This window comes from Mus caroli, chromosome 8 (genome assembly GCF_900094665.2).
Source record: "Mus caroli chromosome 8, CAROLI_EIJ_v1.1, whole genome shotgun sequence".
Classification (NCBI taxonomy): domain Eukaryota; kingdom Metazoa; phylum Chordata; class Mammalia; order Rodentia; family Muridae; genus Mus; species Mus caroli.
In genome coordinates this window covers 62,286,246-62,305,160 of record NC_034577.1, presented here as the reverse complement: position 1 = coordinate 62,305,160, position 18,915 = coordinate 62,286,246, and the positions used below count along the sequence as shown (strand labels likewise).

The window sequence follows — 18,915 nt, the reverse complement described above, 5'->3', positions numbered from 1 at the left end:
CCTCTGTCTCCCGAGTGCTGGGATTTAAAGTACGCACGCCAGGCATGACTCAATGAATAAATTTTGGGGGTAACATTTTTTTCCAATTTTTTATTAGGTATCTTCTTCATTTACATTTCAAATGCTATCCCAAAAGTCCCCTATACCCTCCCCCCACCCTGCTCCCCTACCCACTCACTCCCACTTCTTGGCCCTGGTGTTCCCCTGTACTGGAGCATATAAAGTTTGCAAGACCAAGGGGCCTCTCTTCCCAATGATGGCCGACTAGGCCATCCTCTGCTACATATGCAGCTAGAGACACGAGCTCTGGGGGTACTGGTTAGTTCATATTGGGGTAACATCTTGTTTACTTATTTAATGCATAGGGATGCTTTGCTAGATTGTCTGTACACTGTGTACGTGCAGTGCCCTCTGAGGTCAGGAGAGAGCACTGGAGCCTCTGAATCTGGAGTTACCAAAGGCTGTGAGCCACTATGTGAGTCCTGAGACTTGAACTCAGGTTCTCTGAAAGAGCAGCCAGTGCTCAACTACTGAGCTGTCTCTCCTGTTCAAATTTTAAAAATGCAGTGTTTAAAGGCAAGACTACACAATTTTTAAGCTATTCATCCCCTCTTGCTGCTGGTGAGATCTGGCCTCGCCCACTCTACCAACAAGCATTCTTTCCATGTGGCACTGACTTCTTTCCTGCCCAAAGTCTTTGCAGGTGTTGTTCCCTGTGCTTGGACGTCTGTCCTGTACCTGGGTCCCAATGTTGTACTGCTCCCTGTTGCGTCCTCAGGAAAGCCCTTCTTTACTTCCAAGCTAGGGCCAGCATTTCTTCAACTATTTACCTAATGCTGATGTGCATGGGAACCTGGGGTGGGGTAAAAGAAGGGGACTCTGGTTCTCGTGTTGGAGGGGTCTGCCCACAGGAAACCCACAGGAAGTGCCAAGAACTGGGCTGACAGCCAGGTAAGAGAGTGACCCCAACTCACTTTCTCTCTCTCTCTCTCCCCAAAGCAATATGAGAACTGGAGGGAGAAGCAGCCGGATAATTTCTTCGCAGGTGGGGAGGATTGTGTGGTGATGGTGGCACATGAGAGTGGGCGCTGGAATGATGTCCCCTGCAACTACAACCTCCCCTATGTCTGCAAGAAGGGTACAGGTACTGCACACTTCTTTCCCTGTTCTCCTTCCAGACACTTGTAGTTGTTTTCCTGTGACCTGACCACTTCCCAATTAGTGCCTTGAGGTTATTGATTTCTGGGAACTCTTTACATATGAAGGAAATAATTTATATACATTATGTCCATTTTTCTTTTGTGCTCCAGTTTTTTTCTTGTGCCTTATGTCCTAGGGAGTGGGGTGTGTCCAGAAGATTCTGTTCCCATCATAAGGTGCTGCTGGTTTATGTAAAAGGCAAGAAAGAGATAGCCACAGTCATTTGTAGCAGAGGGAGAGACTTGATAACAGTGGAGGATTCTTGTTCAACAAGATGTGTTACTGGTTTATCCTCACCTTTACCAACTTCCTTAACCAGAGGCTCCTCTGTCCCCAGTGCTGTGTGGTCCCCCTCCAGCAGTGGAGAATGCCTCTCTTGTTGGTGTGCGCAAGATCAAGTATAATGTCCATGCCACTGTGCGATACCAGTGTGATGAAGGATTCTCCCAGCACCGTGTGGCCACTATCCGCTGCCGTAACAACGGGAAGTGGGACCGGCCTCAGATCATGTGCATCAAACGTAAGTGCCATGCTGGATACCCTGTCCCCAGCAGGATCCCAGTCGTTTATAGATCTTGATTAGAATGTCTATTCCACAATGGTGCAACATCTGTAACCCTGGCAACATGGAGGCTGAGGCAGGGAGATTACAAATTCGAGGTCAGCCTGGGCGTAAGACCCACAGGAAAAAAAAGGCTAAGCTGAGGATGTGGCTCAGTGGGTAGAGTGCTTGTGACTCAGTGGGTAGAGTGCTTGTGGCTCAGTGGGTAGAGTACTTGTGACTCAGTGGATAAAGTGTTTGTGGCTCAGTGGGTAGAGCCAGTGTGTCCATTTCCAGCACTGCATAAGCTAGGACTGGTGGCAACACCTGTCATTCCAGCACTCAGAAGGTGGAGGTAGGAGGATCGAGTTCAAGATCATCCTCTGCTATGTAGTAAATTTGAGGCCAGCCTGGGCTACCAAAAGAAAAAAGAAAAGAAGAAGAAAAAGTCTTCCTGGTAATAGAGCCTTACAGATAAGTGAAGTATTACTACCAGCCTACTTAGGGCTTTTGTTTGTATGCTTAATTGTTTGTTTTAGAGACAGAATCTCACATAACCTTGGCTGGCCTCAAAGTTGGGACGTGTAACCAAGCCTTGCTAGCAGACTCCCAGTGCTGGGGTGTCAGGTACACAAAAGTTCCCACACGGATCCCCACCCTGTTCTCAGCTGCTCTGAGGCTGCTGGAAAGGGGCTGGAGACCCCAGGCCAGCCTGGGCTACAAAGTAAGACACACACCATCCAGGGATATGGCTCTTTTGGTAAACTAAGTCACATTTTCTGCCCCTGCAGAGTTGGTTTTTGTTTTGTTTTGTTTTCTTTTGTTATTGAAAAGGGGTCTCACTGTGCAGGAATGGCTAGCCTTGTGCTTCCTGCCTCTGCTTCCCAAGGCCACCTGCCTTCCTAGTGTTTTTCTCTTTGCATCCCTCTGAGGAGGCCAGTGGCATCCAGCCAGTCATCTTCACCCCTTCTCATCTCTCCCATCCCTGCAGCCAGGCGGTCACATCGGATGCGTCGACACCACCACCACCCACACCGACATCACAAGCCTCGCAAGGAGCACAGAAAACACAAGAGACACCCAGTGGGAGACTGGGAGAAAGACGAAGGGGATTTCTGCTAAAGACCCAGACTAACCAAGCACAAGCCCACACCTTCTCCAGCGCGTTTCCTTGGAGACCCAGAACCCAGCATCCACCAGAGAGGGTGGGGACACTGCAGAGCCCCACACCCCTGTGGTAGGTCCTCTGTTACTGAGGTCCTCCTGGCAGGGGTGGCTGAGCCTGAGAGGCCACGCTGGTCTGGCTGAGCCTCTAGGGTCACTTCCCAGCCATTAAAGGGGGTCCTGAAGTTTGCATCCACAAGGGGCAACAGTATGTCTGTGTGTGCTGGGGAGTGGCTTTCGCACCAGAGATTCAGGCTTAGGAGATGGTGGGCCATCCTGAATCTATGGTGAAGGTTTGGCTAAAGTCACTGTATTTGAGTGGAGGATCAGCAGAGCAAACATGATGGCCTGCCATCTCCTGGGATCCCCCAAGGGTGGCTTCCACTCCTCTGGTTTTCTTTTTCCCCTTTCTTCTTCCTCCCTCCCAATTCCAACACCTCCAACCCCCAAACTAGGCTGGCCTTGAACTCACTATTGTAGAAAGATGTCCTTGAAGTCTCAATCCTCTTGCCTCTGCGCCACCATGCCTACCTGGTTTATTTGGTGCTGGACATGGCACCTAGTACTGAGCAGGGCTCTCTCTGCTAACCAGCCCTAGTCTTTGGTCTTGGTGCAGACCACTAAATCTAGTGTGGAACTCTTATATACTGAATGTTAGTGATGTCTCTTAGAGCCACTGGCCTCCTTGGCTTCCTAGGGGAGGTCACTCCGAGCGATGGGGGTGGGGAGGGTCAGTGTCTTGCTAACTCCCCAGGTCTAGTGCAGTGCTAAGATCTGGTGGTTCAGTTTTGGGTTGTTTTTGTTTTGAGACAGGGCCTCAGTGTGCGGCCCTGGCTGGCCTGGAACTTGCTATCTAGACCAGGCTAACCTGGAACTCAGCGAACTGTCTGCCCAGTTTTATTGGTTTTATTGACGTAAGATCTCCGGAGCCTAGGCTGGGTTTCAGGCCACAGCAATCATCCTTTCTCAGCCACCTGAAGGTGACAGGCATACGCCATTGTGTGTGGCAGTTTCGTGGCTTTGTGAGTGATGACAAACCTCCCACACCCGTGTGCACAGAAGTGAGATCAGTGGAGTACAATGTGCTGGATGCTGCTGTATCCTCCCCCTCCATCTCTCAGGGAGACAGACAACCTTCTGCCTGAACCAAGATGGTGCCATGTTTTCTAACCCAGAGCCTGTCTTTTCATCAGACCTCAATAAATCTCCTGCCTCAGATTCCATCCCTGCCCCACCCCACTTCTGTTTCCATATCCTGCCTGATGGACTTTATGCTTACAGTGTTCATGGTCCTATGGTAGAAAGAAGAATTCTCTTAGAATCAACACACACATACATACATACACACACATGCATGTACACACACTAACACACCTTCTCGCCTGGTTTTACATTTTTCTTTTCCTTTTTTTTTTTCCCCGAGACAGGGTTTCTCTGTATAGCCCTGGCTGTCCTGGAACTCACTTTGTAGACCAGGCTAGCCTCGAACTCAGAAATCTGCCTGCCGCTGCCTCCCAAGTGCTGGGATTAAAGGTGTGCACCACCACGCCTGGCTCTACGTTTTTCAAAATGTGAAAGAATCCACTTTGGATTCCCTCTTCCCATCTACACCCCAGAAAAGACTTCCCAAGCCAGGGACAGGGTCCCTCACAGAAGGATTTGTCTACAGAGCCCATGCAGTGTGGGTAGAATCTGTGAATTTGTGTTAAAGCCACAGTAGAGCCTGAGCTTAGCCCTGTGGGTAAAGATGCTGCATAAGCCTGAAGAAGTCAGTTTAACCCCTGGGACCCATGTTTTAAAAGTGAAAAGCCAGGTAGGGTGTGAACCCTGGTGCCAGCATCCCTGTGCTGAGACTACAGGAAGCTCATGAGCCAGCTAGCCTGGAGGATCACAGCAAACCTTTAAAGGGTAGCACACTACAATGTGGGTGATTCTCCAACACACGCACAACCCTCTCCCCCCACACACATACTGCACAAGCACAAAATAAATAAGTAAAAATTTCAAAAACTGTAGGATTGGGTGGGTCAGGGCAGGGATGAGTGCACAGGTTCTGGGGTCCATGCCCAGCTCTTCCTAAGTGTTTACTGAACCTGCATCACTCATAGGAGGTAATGAAAGCCTGGAGCAGTTACTGAATAGAAGCCGTGTAAAGCCTTGTGAGATGCCCTTGAATCCTCTCAGCAGCCCATGTGGCCCTTAGTCTCCCATTTCCACTTGATGGTAAGAGAAAGACAAAGTTACAGACTATGATAGAGGAGCTAGAGCAAGAATTTCCTTCTGTGCATTATAATTACTGTAAGTGTTGTTTTTTTGGACAGGGCCTCAGTCTGGCCTTGAATTCACTAGGTAGCTGAGGATAACCTTAAAGTCCTGATCCTTCTGCCTCAGTTTCCCAAGTACTAGAATGGCAGGTATGCACTATGACTGGTGTATACAATGCTAGGGATGGAACCCAGAGATTTGTGCATACTAAGTAAATGTTCTACACCTGAGCTCCAAGCACTCTGTCAACTTAGCCCCAAGCATTCTGTCAACTGAGCCACAAGTACTCTGTCAACTGAGCTCCTAGCACTCTGTCAACTGAGCCACAAGTACTCTTCAACTGAGCTCCAAGCACTCTTATCTGTGCTTTGAACGCTACCAACTTAGTTCGATTTGCAAACTCTGGTCTTGATTTGTGCTCCAAATTTTGCTTTATGTTTAAGGGAAGAGACCTAAACCCCTTACCTGCTGTCAGACATACACACACACACACACACACACACACACACACACACACACGAGCAGACTTGGGAAATGGTTGAGAAAAGCAAACTGGACCCTGATCCCTAAAGGTCCCTGTGACTGGGGACGAAGCTTCTTGGTAACATTTTCTAATTCAGAAGGAACCACACCAATTCCCTGCTGGGGGGATTGAGGGCGAGGCCTGCTGGGGCTCAGAGGTTCTTCCTAGCCCCTGCACTGCCTGCTCCACGGAGGGGCATGCTTTAGGCTTTTCTGGACTGGAGCCTCAGCTCCAGCTTTCCCCCTCACTGGTGTGTCTGCTTGGGCCAGTATGCAGGAGGAGTGTGTATGTGTGCGAATGGCTACAGGTTCTGCTGGGTTTGGTTTGGTTTGGTTTTCTGGGAGCTTTGCTGTTCCGTGGATCTGTTCCGTGGATCTGTGCTATCTGACACTGTGGATGTTAATGTACTTATTGGACATTTTAATAAAAATTTTTTAACAGTTCAACTTGCCTGTGGCCCCCTCACCCACCCCTCACCGGCTCACTTGCCTGGTCATTTACTGAGAGCCTGCATTTCTTTGGAGTGATGACTCACATAGCCTAGCCTGGCCCAGAATTCCCTACGCATCTGAGAAGGATCTTGAACTGACCAGTTTCCCATTTGTTTTGGTTTTGAGACAGAGTGTCTCTCTTTCGACCAGGCTTGCCTGAAACTCTGTGATCTATATGCCTCTGCCTATCCACTGCTGGTTTGTTTTATGGGGTGCTGGGAACTTTACGAATGCTAGGAGAGCGCTTTGTGAACTGAGATACAAACACTCCACTAAGTGAGCCACAGCCATGGGCCCTGAGCCCTTATTAGGAGCCACATACTGCCGGGTCAGAGGGAAAGTAGGGCACCGCAGGAGAAATAAAAGGTATCTTTTCTCTTTCTTTCTTTCTTTCTTTCTTTCTTTCTTTCTTTCTTTCTTTCTTTCTTTCTTTCTTTCTTTCTTCCTTCCTTCCTTTCTTTCTTTTTCCCTCCCTCCCTCCTCTCCTCTCTCTTTCTCCCTTCCTCCCTCCCTTTCTTCCTTCCTTCCTTCCTTTTCCTTTTTCCCCCAGAGTCTCACTGTTTGTCCCAGGCTGACTTTGAACTCTAGATCTTCCTACACCAGCCTCAGGGATCCCACCAGATCCCAGGAGTCCTGCACAACAGAGGACAGGCACGGTGGGTGGAATAAAATGAGTTGGACTGGAAGGGAATACATAGCCACAGTTTTGGACAAAGAAGAGAAAAGACTAAAGTCATCAAAAAAAAAAACCCCATGATTTATTTGAAATCAGCATTGAGGGGCTGGCAAGATGGCTCTGCCAGTGAAGGTGCTTGTGGCTAAGCCTGATGGTTTTAGTCCAGTTCCCTAGACCCACATGGTCGAAGTACAGAACCATAAGGGGACCATGAAGTGAGTCCTCTCCTCCTCCCACAAAATAAAGTTACACACACACACACGCAAAGAGGGACAAAACCAGGGGGCTGGTAGCATTCGTCACTCTAATTACTTCCTGTGGGCACAATGTGACCTGAGTGCCCCTGCCATCATGACATTCCCACTGCGACAGATGGTATCCTTGAACTGAGAGTCTAATAATCCCCTTCCCTAATTTGCTGTTGGGCAACTAGTCACAGAGAGAAAAGCAAGCAAGGCACACACACCTCCAGATAAGAAACAGAGCAGCATCGTACATGCCTCCTCGCAGTGCTGCAGAGGTGGAGGCAGGAGGGCTAGCCTGGGCAACAAACAAATGAACGTAGGAGAGGAAGACAGATACATGCCCTGGAGAAGTGCAGCTATGAGCTGCCTGCCAGTGATGCAGAGAATTAGCTAGCTATTGACTGCTGGCCTTATTCTGTAGCTCAGGCTGGCCTCACAGCAATCTTTCTACCTCAGCCTACTGAGTGGTAGGATAAGAAGTGTGAACCAAGCTGGATGGTGGCACATGACTTTAATCCCAGCACTCTGGAGGCAGAGCCAGGTGGATCTCTGAGTTCAAACCTAGCCCGGCTTACAAAGCGAGTTCCAGGACAGCTAAGACTACACAGAGCGATCCTGTCTCAAAAGAACCACCACCACCATCAACAACAGAGAGATGCCCATAGGAGCCACAGTGCAGATGTGGAAGTCAAAGCCAGCCTGGGAGTCAGCTCTCTCCTTCTGAGTGGGAGTCCCACCGGTCAAACTCAGTTCACCAGGCCCAGCAACAAGTACCTTTACCCATTGAAGCATCTTGCCAGGCTCTAGGGTGGCCATCCATCAAGGCAGCAATGACTGCTGCCAGCTATGTAAAACCCTGTCATCTGTAGCTGGGGACAATTGTGCACAGCGGATGGAGGTGTGTCCCAGTCAACCTTAGTGACTAAAGGCATGTACCAGAGTGGGAGAAGGCAAGGGTGTCTTAGTTTTTGAAACAGGGTCTTACTACATAACCTTAACTGGCCTGGAAAAATCATTCACCCTTCCTAACGCTGAGACCCTTTAATACAGTTCCTCATGGTGTGGTGACCCCCCAACCATAAAATTAGTTCATTGCTACTTCATAACTATAATTTTGCTACTGTTATGAATTGTAATGTAAAGTTCTGATATGCAGGAGATCTGATGTGACCCCCAAAGGGGTGGAGACCCACTGCTGTAGACCAGACTGGCTCTGAATTCTGAGAGCCACAAAGATGGGCACCCGCTCCCCATCCCCCAACTTTATTTGGAGAAGAGGAATAGCACGGATACTGGTGAGGTTGGATTTCTAGATAAACATTTTCAATCCCTGAAGTGGGGTCCACCTTCCCTTTTGCATGTAAAATATCCAGCTTTCATTGAATGGAAGCAAAGTGAGTGGAGCCACCCCAACTCAGCCAATAATGGTATGGCCCGTTTTCCAGAGTAACCTTGATTGGTCCAGGACTGTATGAATGCCAACCACTGAGACTTGGCTCCTGTCCTCTGACCACTTGTCTTGTACACACTCCCACTCCCACACACTAAACACCAGTGAATAAGTCAAGTTTACAAACAAAAATTCGGGGCTAGAGAGCTGGCTTAGTTGACCAAGATGCCTTGCTGCTCTCCCAAATGCAGCAGCAAAACTATCTCTAACTCTAGCTACGGGGTCCAGCTCCTTCGGCAGGCCTCCAGGGACACCAGACACACAGGAAATACTGACAAAAAAACTTAAAAATAAATAAAAATTGGCCAGGCACTGGTGGCTTACACCTTTAATCTCAGCACTTGGGGCAGGCAGATCACTGAGTTCAAGGCCAAGCCTGGTCTATGTAGCAAGTTCCACGACAGCCAAGTCTAAACAGTGAAACTATGTCTCAAAAAAACCGAAATAAATAAACAAACAAATAAAAATACAGATGGCTACCTCATTTCTACAGCCAGCTCCTACTTAACGTTTTTTAGATGACATTGTTACTATGATTCATGTGTATGCACACATGCCCCAGGGCACATGAGGAGGTCAGACAGGATCCCACAGGGTCCTGGAGCAGTGAAAAGGGACAGGAGCCACTTTTGAACCGAGAAGCTCACTGCACTGACAGGGTCTGGCAGCCTTGTTTCACATTCACCGGAAAAAACCAAAGGTTTATTGAACCTGGGCTGCAGGCTGCTGCTGGGGACCTCAGAACAATCCTAGCCCAGAGAAGAGTCAGGGTACGTTTTTGGTTGCACACTTTAGAACAAAAGGTGTGACTGGAGCCCACAGCCCCTTAGCTTCCAGACTCAGGGGTGGAATTAGCCAAGATAGATGGGGCAGGCAGGAAGGTGTGTGGACAAGGGTACTTGCTGGTTCCAGCAGCATCTGAGACCTGGAGGCTCTTGCATTTGGGCTGATCTTGACCCTTGAGCACACATGGGTCCTCAGAAATGGGTTGAAATTGATGGTTTCAGGGAGAATCTGCCCTCCTTGATTTCCAAGAAGGAAAGGTCGGCCTTTGTGCGGTACCACAGCCTCAGTTTCCTAGTCTGCAGGGTGAACATTTGAAATGCTGGAGGGGGTTGCAGTGGTGGCTCCTGCTCAGCTGCTGGGTGGAGTAAAGTTAGCATGCAAATGGATGGTGCACATAGCTGTTCCTGAAGCCGAGTCCTTCATAGGCCCATCTGAAGAAGGGACATTTGTCAGGTGCCTGAGGAACGCAGCAGGCAGCTTCAGTCAGAGGGACCCATAGCAAGAAGTTCCTGAGTGCTGCAGGTCAGTTGTCATGGAGACACTGATGTTCTCTATGGCAACAGTTGGACTGGATGGGACCCTGGAGGGGAAAAGTCTTGAAGGGACAGGTATTCTGTTACCTTGGACACCAGAGGTTTGGTCTCCATGGCAACAGTCCCGGGTGTTTCAAACTGTCTAGGGGTGGGGCTTGGGCAACTGAGAGAAACAGAAGATGCACTTTGGGAAAGGGGCAGCTGTTCCCGCGGAGAGGCCTGGAGAACTGAATGTTGGGTTATCCTGAGGATTCTCAGGGGGGAAGATTGTCTCCACTGAGGTCCACCAGGGCAGGGACAGACAAAAATGAAGTGATAGGTGTTAGGCTTTAGGCCAGTAAGAAAGGAAAAGTGTGGTAACCATGGTTACAGAGGAAGGCAGAATGTGCCACTTCCATGGGTGTAGCGGGTGAGCCTGGTAAGGCTGCACTGGTGGCCTATGTGACCTTAAGAAGCCGAGCAGCTTGGTCTCTGCAAGTCAGATTTTTAGGGGTTTCTGGTCTGAGGGAATAATCTCTTTGGTGACATCCCCCAAGGAGCCCGGGGACGGGACATTCAAGCAAGTCTACTCTCTGGTCAGAGGAAAACCTGAGGGATAGGCATGACCACTGTTCCTGGAGCCAGCTGAGGAGACTCTCCTGTGACACCAGAGGTGTTGGGTCTGTCCTCCATATTGACCCAGGGACAAAGTATGCTACCTTGAAAACGTAAAGAGACTCTCTGAAAGAGTGGGAATCTGGGTCACTTGCCTGTACAGAGCACGATCATCTTGTGACCTGCGGTTTTCTGTTTCTTCACCAGGTGATGGAGTCAGTGTACAGCTGACTATCCAAGACCAGTTTTCCAGATCCTGGGAAATACAGAAAGTTTGGGGGGCAGGTCTCCAGTTAATCCTGGGGGTCCAGCCTCCAGGTGACTGAGGGGCGTGTCCACCTGTTTTTTAGAAGGCCATAGAAGGGTGGCTCATCTTTTGGAAACCGTAGAGTCCTGCTGGTCTACTGGGGTCCCGGGGATTAGGGAGAGCATGACTCTTCTGGGCAAGGTCTAAAAGATGAATCATCCACTATCCAAAGGGGATCCTCAGAGGGCAACATAGTCAGCGACCAAGGACCACAACAAGTGGGGCAGCCTGCAGCTCACCGCAGGGGTAGGTCGCTTATCCAGGAGACCTTAGGTATGGTCAATGTCCAAAGACCACAGGTAGCTAGATCAGTCTGCAGTGCACCGCAGGGGTGTGTCATATGTCCAAGGAATCTCTGAAACTCTGAGACGTGGTCGGTATCCAGGGGGTGCATGAGGCCACTGGATCAGCCACTAACACCCCCAAACACGCATCCTTCCAGATCTATACACGCAGCGGGGTCCAGGCAGCCGGATCCCTCGACCCTCCAGCCCAACCTCCTCCGCCGGCCCAGCCCCAGCCCCAGCCGCCTGGAGCCGGATCTGGGGCACCTGGAGCGCGGTAGCAGTAGACACCGAAGAGACGTCGGGAGGCGTCAGGGAAACCCAGGCTGCGCACGCCGGGCCGAGGACCTCCGCAGCGAGTTCGCGGATTCACGATGGGATAGCGCGCGCTGCCATCCGCCAGCCAGCCTGCAGTGCAGCGGTCCAACAGCTGCAGCTTCCACGCAGCGAACAGCTGCCCGACCTTGGCCACTGTGGCACCCCGCGCAGCGCACGCGCGCACCGCCCCGGCCAAGGCCACAGGTCGCAGCGGCTTCAGGAAAAACACGCGGCCTGTGGGACCCGAGAGTGTGTTAGACCCCGGCCAGGGATAGGCCCGCCAGGCTCCAGCATAGTCCTGAGCCTAGTCCATCCCATTCACTGCAACCTGAGACCGCCAGTGCAATGCGGGTACCATGTGGCATTTCACTGCCCCCCTGTGGCGCCTGGAAAGCGGAGGGCAAGGCGGAGGAACGGGTCCTGCTCACTTTGGTGGGGCACAATGGTCTTGGAGGGAGGGTCTATGCACTTCAGGGAGATCTCTGTCCATTGGGCAGGGCTCCTATTTGGGGCGCGACCTATGTTTGGGAAAGGTTTTCTCTAGTGTCCTTATGCCTTAGCGTAGTGTCTATATCGTTAGGCATAGGATTTGTGTTCTTGTGTTCTTGTGGGCAGGGTCCACACTCTTGAAATGGACCTTCAATCACCGTGTAGGCTCTATGTCTTTCGGACAGGTCTTCCTCAGGAAGGCGGGGATGGGGCCTTTGGGCTTAAAATGTGCCTATCTCTTTGGGGCAGAGCCCATGGAGGAAGTCTTTCCTCAAGAGAGAAAAAGCCTATATCCCGAGGGACGGGGTCTATGTTTCTGAGACAGACTTCCCTCCACCTGCCAGGCCCTAGGATTAGGCGGTTAGGGCTGTCTTCCTCAAAGGGTTGGAGACTAGGCACTTGGGGCGGGTTTCTCCCTAAGGGGCGGGGCATATGCGCCTGAGGCGGACCTCATTCTAGGGGACTGGGACTATGCACTCAGGAACGGGGCCAGGCTCCATGGGTCAGGGCCTGTGCATGTGGGGCAGGTGTCCCTCCAGGGAAAGAGCTTTTGAACTGGAGGAGAGGGCCTTCTTTCCAGGGAGAGGACATAATGATTAAGAGGAAGGAGAGAGGAAAGGGTCCCCTTCAGGGAGAAGCCTATGTATTTAGGGGGCCTAGGTCCTTGGGACAGGTCTCTTTCAAGAAGGCGGGAAATAAGTGCTGGAGACCGGCATCTTTGGAAAAGACTTAACTCACCCGGGAGGTTGGACGTGAAGCAGAAGGCATCGTAGCGTTCCTCGGCGTTATGACGATATCCATAGTTCCGCACGCCCCCGTTGGTGCCGCCACCAGCTCCAGTGCTCCCAGTCCCGCCACAGGGCTCCCGGGCATGGCTCACTGGGTACTGCACTGAGCCATCGCGTAACCATCCCGCGTTGCACCAGTCCAGGCCATCGCGCCAAGCCGCGTGCAGCTGTTCCGCGGACGCCAAAATGCCATCCTGTTCAGCACAAGCACGCTGCGCTTCCACGAAAGTCATCTTGTAGCGACCTCCGCGCGGGTGATAGGGGAAGACCACCCCTGGGTGGACGAAGACAAATAGGAGTCTGTCAGGGTTACACACACACACACACCACACTGGATTCTACTACACCTTACATGAAACAGAACCTTCCAGTTCACTTTTCTCTCAGCCCTCGGACCCGGCCGCACCTCTAGCCCCCTCATGCCCATATGTGTCCTTGGATTCAAGTGTGGGATGTGCTCCTCTGCCTTAATATATTTTAATCATGGCTACTCTTCCATGGCCACAGACCTTCATTCATGTTCTTTCTATCCTTCTCCAGCTGCCTAATTCATCCATCAAAACTCAACTCTTAATGTCCTCTGTCCCAATGTTCTGACAACTCACTACTGAAGTGGAAAGACCTGTCCCTAGGGCAGTACTCCTACACCCTGGGCCCTGAAACAGTTGGGCAGGTGTCAAGCCCTCTGATTTGCCAGTATTATTTAAAGTGTTTCCCTTCCAACTGCCTGGGACTGTAACTCTAAACTTATTTCTCCCTAAGCTCAGTCAACCCAACTCTGGAGTGTTTCTGTGCTTAAGGACAGGGTTTAGGCTGAATCTCATGCTGGCCCCTATTCCAGGACAGGATGCAAACACCAGCTATGGTGAAGCCCTAGCGTTTTGATGGACAGGATGCCGAATCTTGGCCACGCCCCTCACCTACAGATGCCCAGGGCAACTCCATAGCCTTCTTGAGGCAGAGCTCATCTCTAGGTTAATAGCTGTCTACCTTGGGGATTTGAGGAAATTAAATGAGAAGCTCCAGAGAGCCCTTCAGCTAAGTGGCTGGCAAACAGAAAGCATCTAATGAAGACAGCTACAATTTTCCTTTGTTAAAATGTTCAGAAGTGTCAATAGAATGACTCTGAAGGTAATGGCATTTGCCACCAACCCTGACAAATTGAGTTCTATTCCAGGAGAGAATCCATTCTGCAAATTGTTTGTGATCTCCATTCAAGCACCGTGGCATGTGTGTACTCGTAAGCACACACAGAAGTGCACACACCAAAATTCAATATAACTTTTTTTCTTTAAAGCTCAAGAGTTCAAAGCCAACCTGGGGTCCATTAAACCTTGTCTTAGTCATAGAGCTAGTGCTGAAGAGATGGCTCAGCGGTTTAAAAAACACTTTCTTCAGGCCAGGCATGGCCCTCACCATTGATCCCTTCACTTGAGAGGCATGCTGATCGCTGCAAATTCAAGGCTGTTGAGATTTTATTAATCAGAAGGTGCCTTTAGGCAGGCCTTCACACAGTGCACCAAAAGATTATCCCAACAAAGGCTAGCGTGGTCTATGTAGTGGGTTCCAAGACAGCCAGGCCTACATGGTGAGACCTTGTCTAGAAGGGAAGGAAAAAAAATGGTGGGGGGACCTCTTTCTTCCTTGTTTCTCCTCCAGCTAAAAAGAGTTCTGTTCCCCACACCGACACCAGGCAGGTCTCAGCCACCTGTAACTCCAACTCCAGGGGAAGGGAGGCCTCTTCTGGCCTTAACCACAGGCATACATTAGTATACACATACATTAAATAAGAGCTGTAATTTTTAAATGAGCTATTCCCCTGCCCGACAAAATCTCTACAACAACCTCATTCAGTTTGCCCCGCACTGTTCCCCCTTTTCTCTGCCCATGCTGTGATCACCTTCCAGATCCAGCTTGACCATGCCGACGTCATCCTCCAGCTCATTGGTGACCTCGCACTCGTAGCGCCCGTAGTCCTGAAGAGTGACATTTCGGAGGACCAGGGAGGCATCCCCAGGTCCGTCATTCTGCAGTTCGGCCCGCCCTCGGTAGGGACCGAAGGCTCGATGCTGGGGACCCAGAGCCACGAAGACATCGGCGAAAGCCAAAGGATCTACCACCTTCGTCCACTTGAGGCGGACGCCGTCGTGACCGTGGGCGGCCGCCTCGTAGTGGTAACGGCAGGGTAAGACAATGGTACCACCGCGGTGGCTCACCACCTGCCCCGGCGCCGTCTGCACCACCACGGAACCGGACTCGCCCTCTGCGGGGCGACCAATCAGGGGTCAAAGGTGTGGTAGGGTCCCTCAGGGAGAGGATGTAGGTCTAGGATGGGAAAGGAGCTCAGAGGAGATTGAATGTAGGGGACCATGGCAATCCGCCACCCCATCCCACTCCCATCATTCACTCTAGGCCACTGCTGTGTGTGTGCGCGCGCGCCTGCGTGTATTGGGGATTGCAGGGAATGACCAGAGCTTCCCACAAAACTCACCCAGCACGTGCACGACTTTCTTCCTGCCACGCTGCGCCCCTGCGAGCACGGGGACCAGCAGCAGGAGTCCCCAGGCCACGGCCCAGAGTGCGCGGTGACCGAGGGCTCCTGGAGCACACGCCTGCGGGTACAGGAGCTGCTTCCAGCTGAACTGCCCCAACAGCCCCTAGCACTGCCAGCCCTCCCCAAAAGGGTCTCAGGCACGCATCAACCGTGGAGCTGACAGAGGGTCAGGTGATTTCCTTTCGCCTTCCCTAAGTCCCTGCCCCCGTTACGGGAGCGCACGGGAGGGGGAGCAGCAGCGCGGACCGGGGCCGCAAGGTTATCAGCGCGCCAGGAGACTGCAGCAAGCCCGGCAGCACGAGCGGGGGTTGGAGCTAGAGGAACAGGATTGGAGAGGTGGGGGGCAACGGGCTACTGAGCCAGGCCAGGAGAGATAGAGGGAGCGAGACCCAGAGTCGAAACCCAGAGACAGAGACACAGGAACAGAGACTCAGAGTAAGAGATGCAGAGATAGAGACCCAGAGACAGACACCCGGAGACAGCCGCAAAGACTCGAGACCCAGAGACTCGGAGACAGAGACGCAAAGATGTACTCAGAGACACAGAGATGCAGAGACACAGAGATAGAGACGCAGAGACAGAGACTCATAAATAGAGACGCAGAGACAGTGACCCAGAGACTCAGAGACAGTGGCCCAGAGACTCAAAAATAGAGGTGTATAATCAGAGATGCAGATACTCAGAGGTAGAGGAAGGAGAGACTAGTGGGGAGAGACACGGAAAAAGAATAAGTGAGCGCTCTTCTCCACCCCCACCCAAACATGGGGGAGACATTGAAGAGGCAGAGAAAGGAAAAGTGCCAAAGAAAGAGAAAGAGGAGGCAAGAGGAAAAGAGAGGGCGGAGAGAGGCAGAGAGAAGCGAGACAGAGACAAATGTGAGATTCGAAAACCAGTGCAGCGTGGCACTCACCATCCTGGTCGTGGCCCCCGCTGAGCGGCCAGTGCGCTTCCCCAACTGCGCACGCGCACAGCGATCTGGCCAGCTAGTCCTGCGGGTCGCGCAATCCGGGCGTCTGCCTGCAAGCAGAGGAGGGCGCATTAAAGGTATCGCGCGCGTGCGCGTGCGCACGCACAGCACAGGGTGGGGGTGGCACAGCCCCCACCCCCCAGCACAGGGAATTGAGAGCACTGTAATAGTGACCCATCCCAACCTCTCACCCACGAGGACTAAGTTGACTAGTTTCACTGGACTGAGCTGGTACTCCACACCTGGGATGACAGGCATGCTGCCACATAGGAGTCCCATATAACCACCCAGTGAGCAGAAGGGTAAACTAGGATGGTCGGCCAAGCTCCTTAATCAAGTCTTCCAGCTCCTGCCAGCACAGGAAAGACTCAAGTCCACTAGCCTCCCTGCTACCCCAACACACTTCATTTTATGGTAGTGACACACAACTGTTACTCAAGTATTCTGGAGGGGGAAAGGAGAACCAGCAGTTTAAAGTCATCTTCTGCAGGTTTGAGGTCAGCCTAGGATGAGAAGGAAAAAAGGGAAGGGGTTTGGAGCTAGTCTCTAATCTCAGCAGAGGCAGGTAGACAGCAAGCTTGAGACAAGCCTAGCCTATCCCCAGGCCATGTGTTAGCTGGAGGCTGAGGCTGAAGCTCAGTTGGAGAAGGGATCGCCTGACATGCCTGAGGTTCTGGGTTCCATCCCCAGCACTGCATAAAAGGGAGGCTAGTCATTTCAACACCAGAGAGGCTGCGGTAGGGTTAGGAATTTTTTTTTTTTTAAAGATTTATTGATTGATTGATTGTACCAGAAGAGGGCATCAGATCTCATTATGGGTGGTTGTGTGCCACCATGTGGTTGCTGGGATTTGAACTTCAGACCTCCGGAAGAGCAGTCGGGTGCTCTTACCCACTGAGCCATCTCACCAGCCCTAGGGTTAGGAATTTAAAGTTATCTTTGGGCCAGTTGTGGTGGTACATGCAGATAAAACATGCTAAGAGGCAAGAGGCAGAGGTAGGAGGATCATGTGTTTGAAGCCTCATTTGTTGCTTCTGTGATGGCGCCCGCCTTTAGTCTCAGCACTTGGGAGGCAGAGGCAGGCGGATCTCAGTTAGAGGCCAGCCTGTTCTATGTAGTAAGTTCCCGGACAGCCAGAGCTACTATGAGAGAACTTATCTCAAAATAACTAATTGAGGAAAGTAAAGTTACCTTGGGCTACAGTGGGAATTTAAGGCCTGCCTGGGATACATAGGACCTTATTTTCTACAGAGTTCCAGGACAACTAGGGTTACACAAAGACCTTGTTAAAGAGGGGGAGGAGGAGAAGGAGGAGGAGGAGGAGGTAGAAGAGAAGAGGAGGAATAGGAGGAAGTGGGGGAGGAGGTCAGGGAAAGCCAGGCATAGAGGTATAGGAGAGGCTAAGGCAGAAGGATAGCAAGTTTGAGGCTAGCCTGGGCTCCACAGCCAGATGCTATGGCTTTTCTAGGCTAGACTGGAGTAAGTCTTCTCTTCACCGGCAGCAGTACAAGGGCTTGGCTAAGGGCCTGGGCCAGCCAGTCTTGCTTTACCCATCTGCTCACTGGGCAGTCACCCGGGAAACCCAGGGCCCAAAGGAAGAGGTCTAAGTCCCACTCTCCCCCTTGCCTGAGGCAGACCCTCAGTCTGCACAGGTCTCTGGGCAAGGTAGGAACTGTTATGACTGTGTTTCCACTAGAAACCTGGTGAACAGTTGGCCCTGCTCAGAGGCTCAGGGCCCCAGTCATCTGCAAACTCCATTCTTCAACCAGTTTCCAGATGCAAGACAGGACAATGGAGACCGGTTTTCCAGACCTTTGCTGTCTAGCCAGGCTCAGTTGCCCTGGGAAGTTAGGCTGGAAGTCAGTTCCTAACTTAGCTGTGCCCAGGTGTGACCTTGGGCTAGAATTGTCTCTAGATGCCTAACTCCACTGCATGGCTAGTTATGCTCCACTCCGTGTGTGGTGGTTTGAATAGGTGTGACACCTGTAGAGTTATGTAGTTGATGCTTGGCCCACAGGGAGTGACACTATTAAGGGGTGTGTCCTCCTTGGAGTACTTGTGGCCTTGGAGGGAGTGTGTAACTTTAGGGGGTAGGCTTTGAGATCTCATGTTGCCAGAATCAGTCCTCTTCTGGCTGGCTTTGGGTCAAAATGAAGAGCTCTCAGCTCTTTCTTCAGCACCATGTCTGCTAGCATGCTGCTATGCTTCCTGCCATGATGATAATGGACTGAACTTCTGAAACTGTAAGCCAACCCCAATTAAATGTTGTCCTTACAAGAGTTGCCTTTGGTCATGGTGTCTTTTCAGAGCAATAAATAAGACACTGTGTGTGTGTGTGTGTGTCTAGTATTTGTTTGCATTGTGCCTGAGTATGAGAATACAGGTGTAGGTTGTAGGTCAAAGATGAGCATTAAATGTGTTCCTCACCAGTTCTCAGCCTTTTCTCGGTCTGTTTGAGAGAATATTGACTGGCCTGGAGTTCACTATGAAGACCAGGCTGACCTAGAACCTGCAGATTTTTTTTTTTTTTTTTTTTTTTTTTTGGTTTTTCGAGACAGAGTTTCTCTGTATAGCCCTGGCTGTCCTGTAACTCACTTTGTAGACCAGGCTAGCCTCAAACTCAGAAATCTGCCTGCCTCTGCCTCCTAAATGCTGGGATTAAAGGTGTGTGCCACCACGCCCGGCTTGTGAAGCATGTTTTTAATCTCATCATTTAGGAAGCAGTGGCTGGAAGATCTCT

The 18,915-nt window shown here is 51.2% G+C and overlaps 2 protein-coding genes across 2 annotated transcripts in view; one reads left to right on the top strand and one right to left on the bottom strand.

The window, feature by feature from the left end:
• Positions 1 to 4,284, top strand: part of Ncan (neurocan) — a 26,352-nt gene extending 22,068 nt beyond the window's left edge. Inside the window, exons 13-15 of the mRNA XM_021170711.2 lie at positions 1,000 to 1,144; positions 1,538 to 1,720; positions 2,733 to 4,284. Of these exons, the coding sequence (XP_021026370.1) occupies positions 1,000 to 1,144; positions 1,538 to 1,720; positions 2,733 to 2,863 (459 nt within the window). The 3' untranslated portion in view covers positions 2,864 to 4,284. The remainder of the gene's footprint in view (positions 1 to 999; positions 1,145 to 1,537; positions 1,721 to 2,732) is intronic.
• Positions 4,285 to 8,868: 4,584 nt separating this feature from the next.
• Hapln4 (hyaluronan and proteoglycan link protein 4) lies at positions 8,869 to 16,219 on the bottom strand. Its single transcript, XM_021170792.1, has 5 exons — positions 16,119 to 16,219; positions 15,146 to 15,266; positions 14,555 to 14,917; positions 12,605 to 12,928; positions 8,869 to 11,611 (listed from the first exon to the last, which is right to left on the bottom strand). Exons 1-5 carry the CDS (start codon positions 16,119 to 16,121, stop codon positions 11,220 to 11,222), a joined length of 1,203 nt encoding a protein of 400 aa, XP_021026451.1. The 5' UTR covers positions 16,122 to 16,219; the 3' UTR covers positions 8,869 to 11,219.
• Positions 16,220 to 18,915: the final 2,696 nt, after the last annotated feature.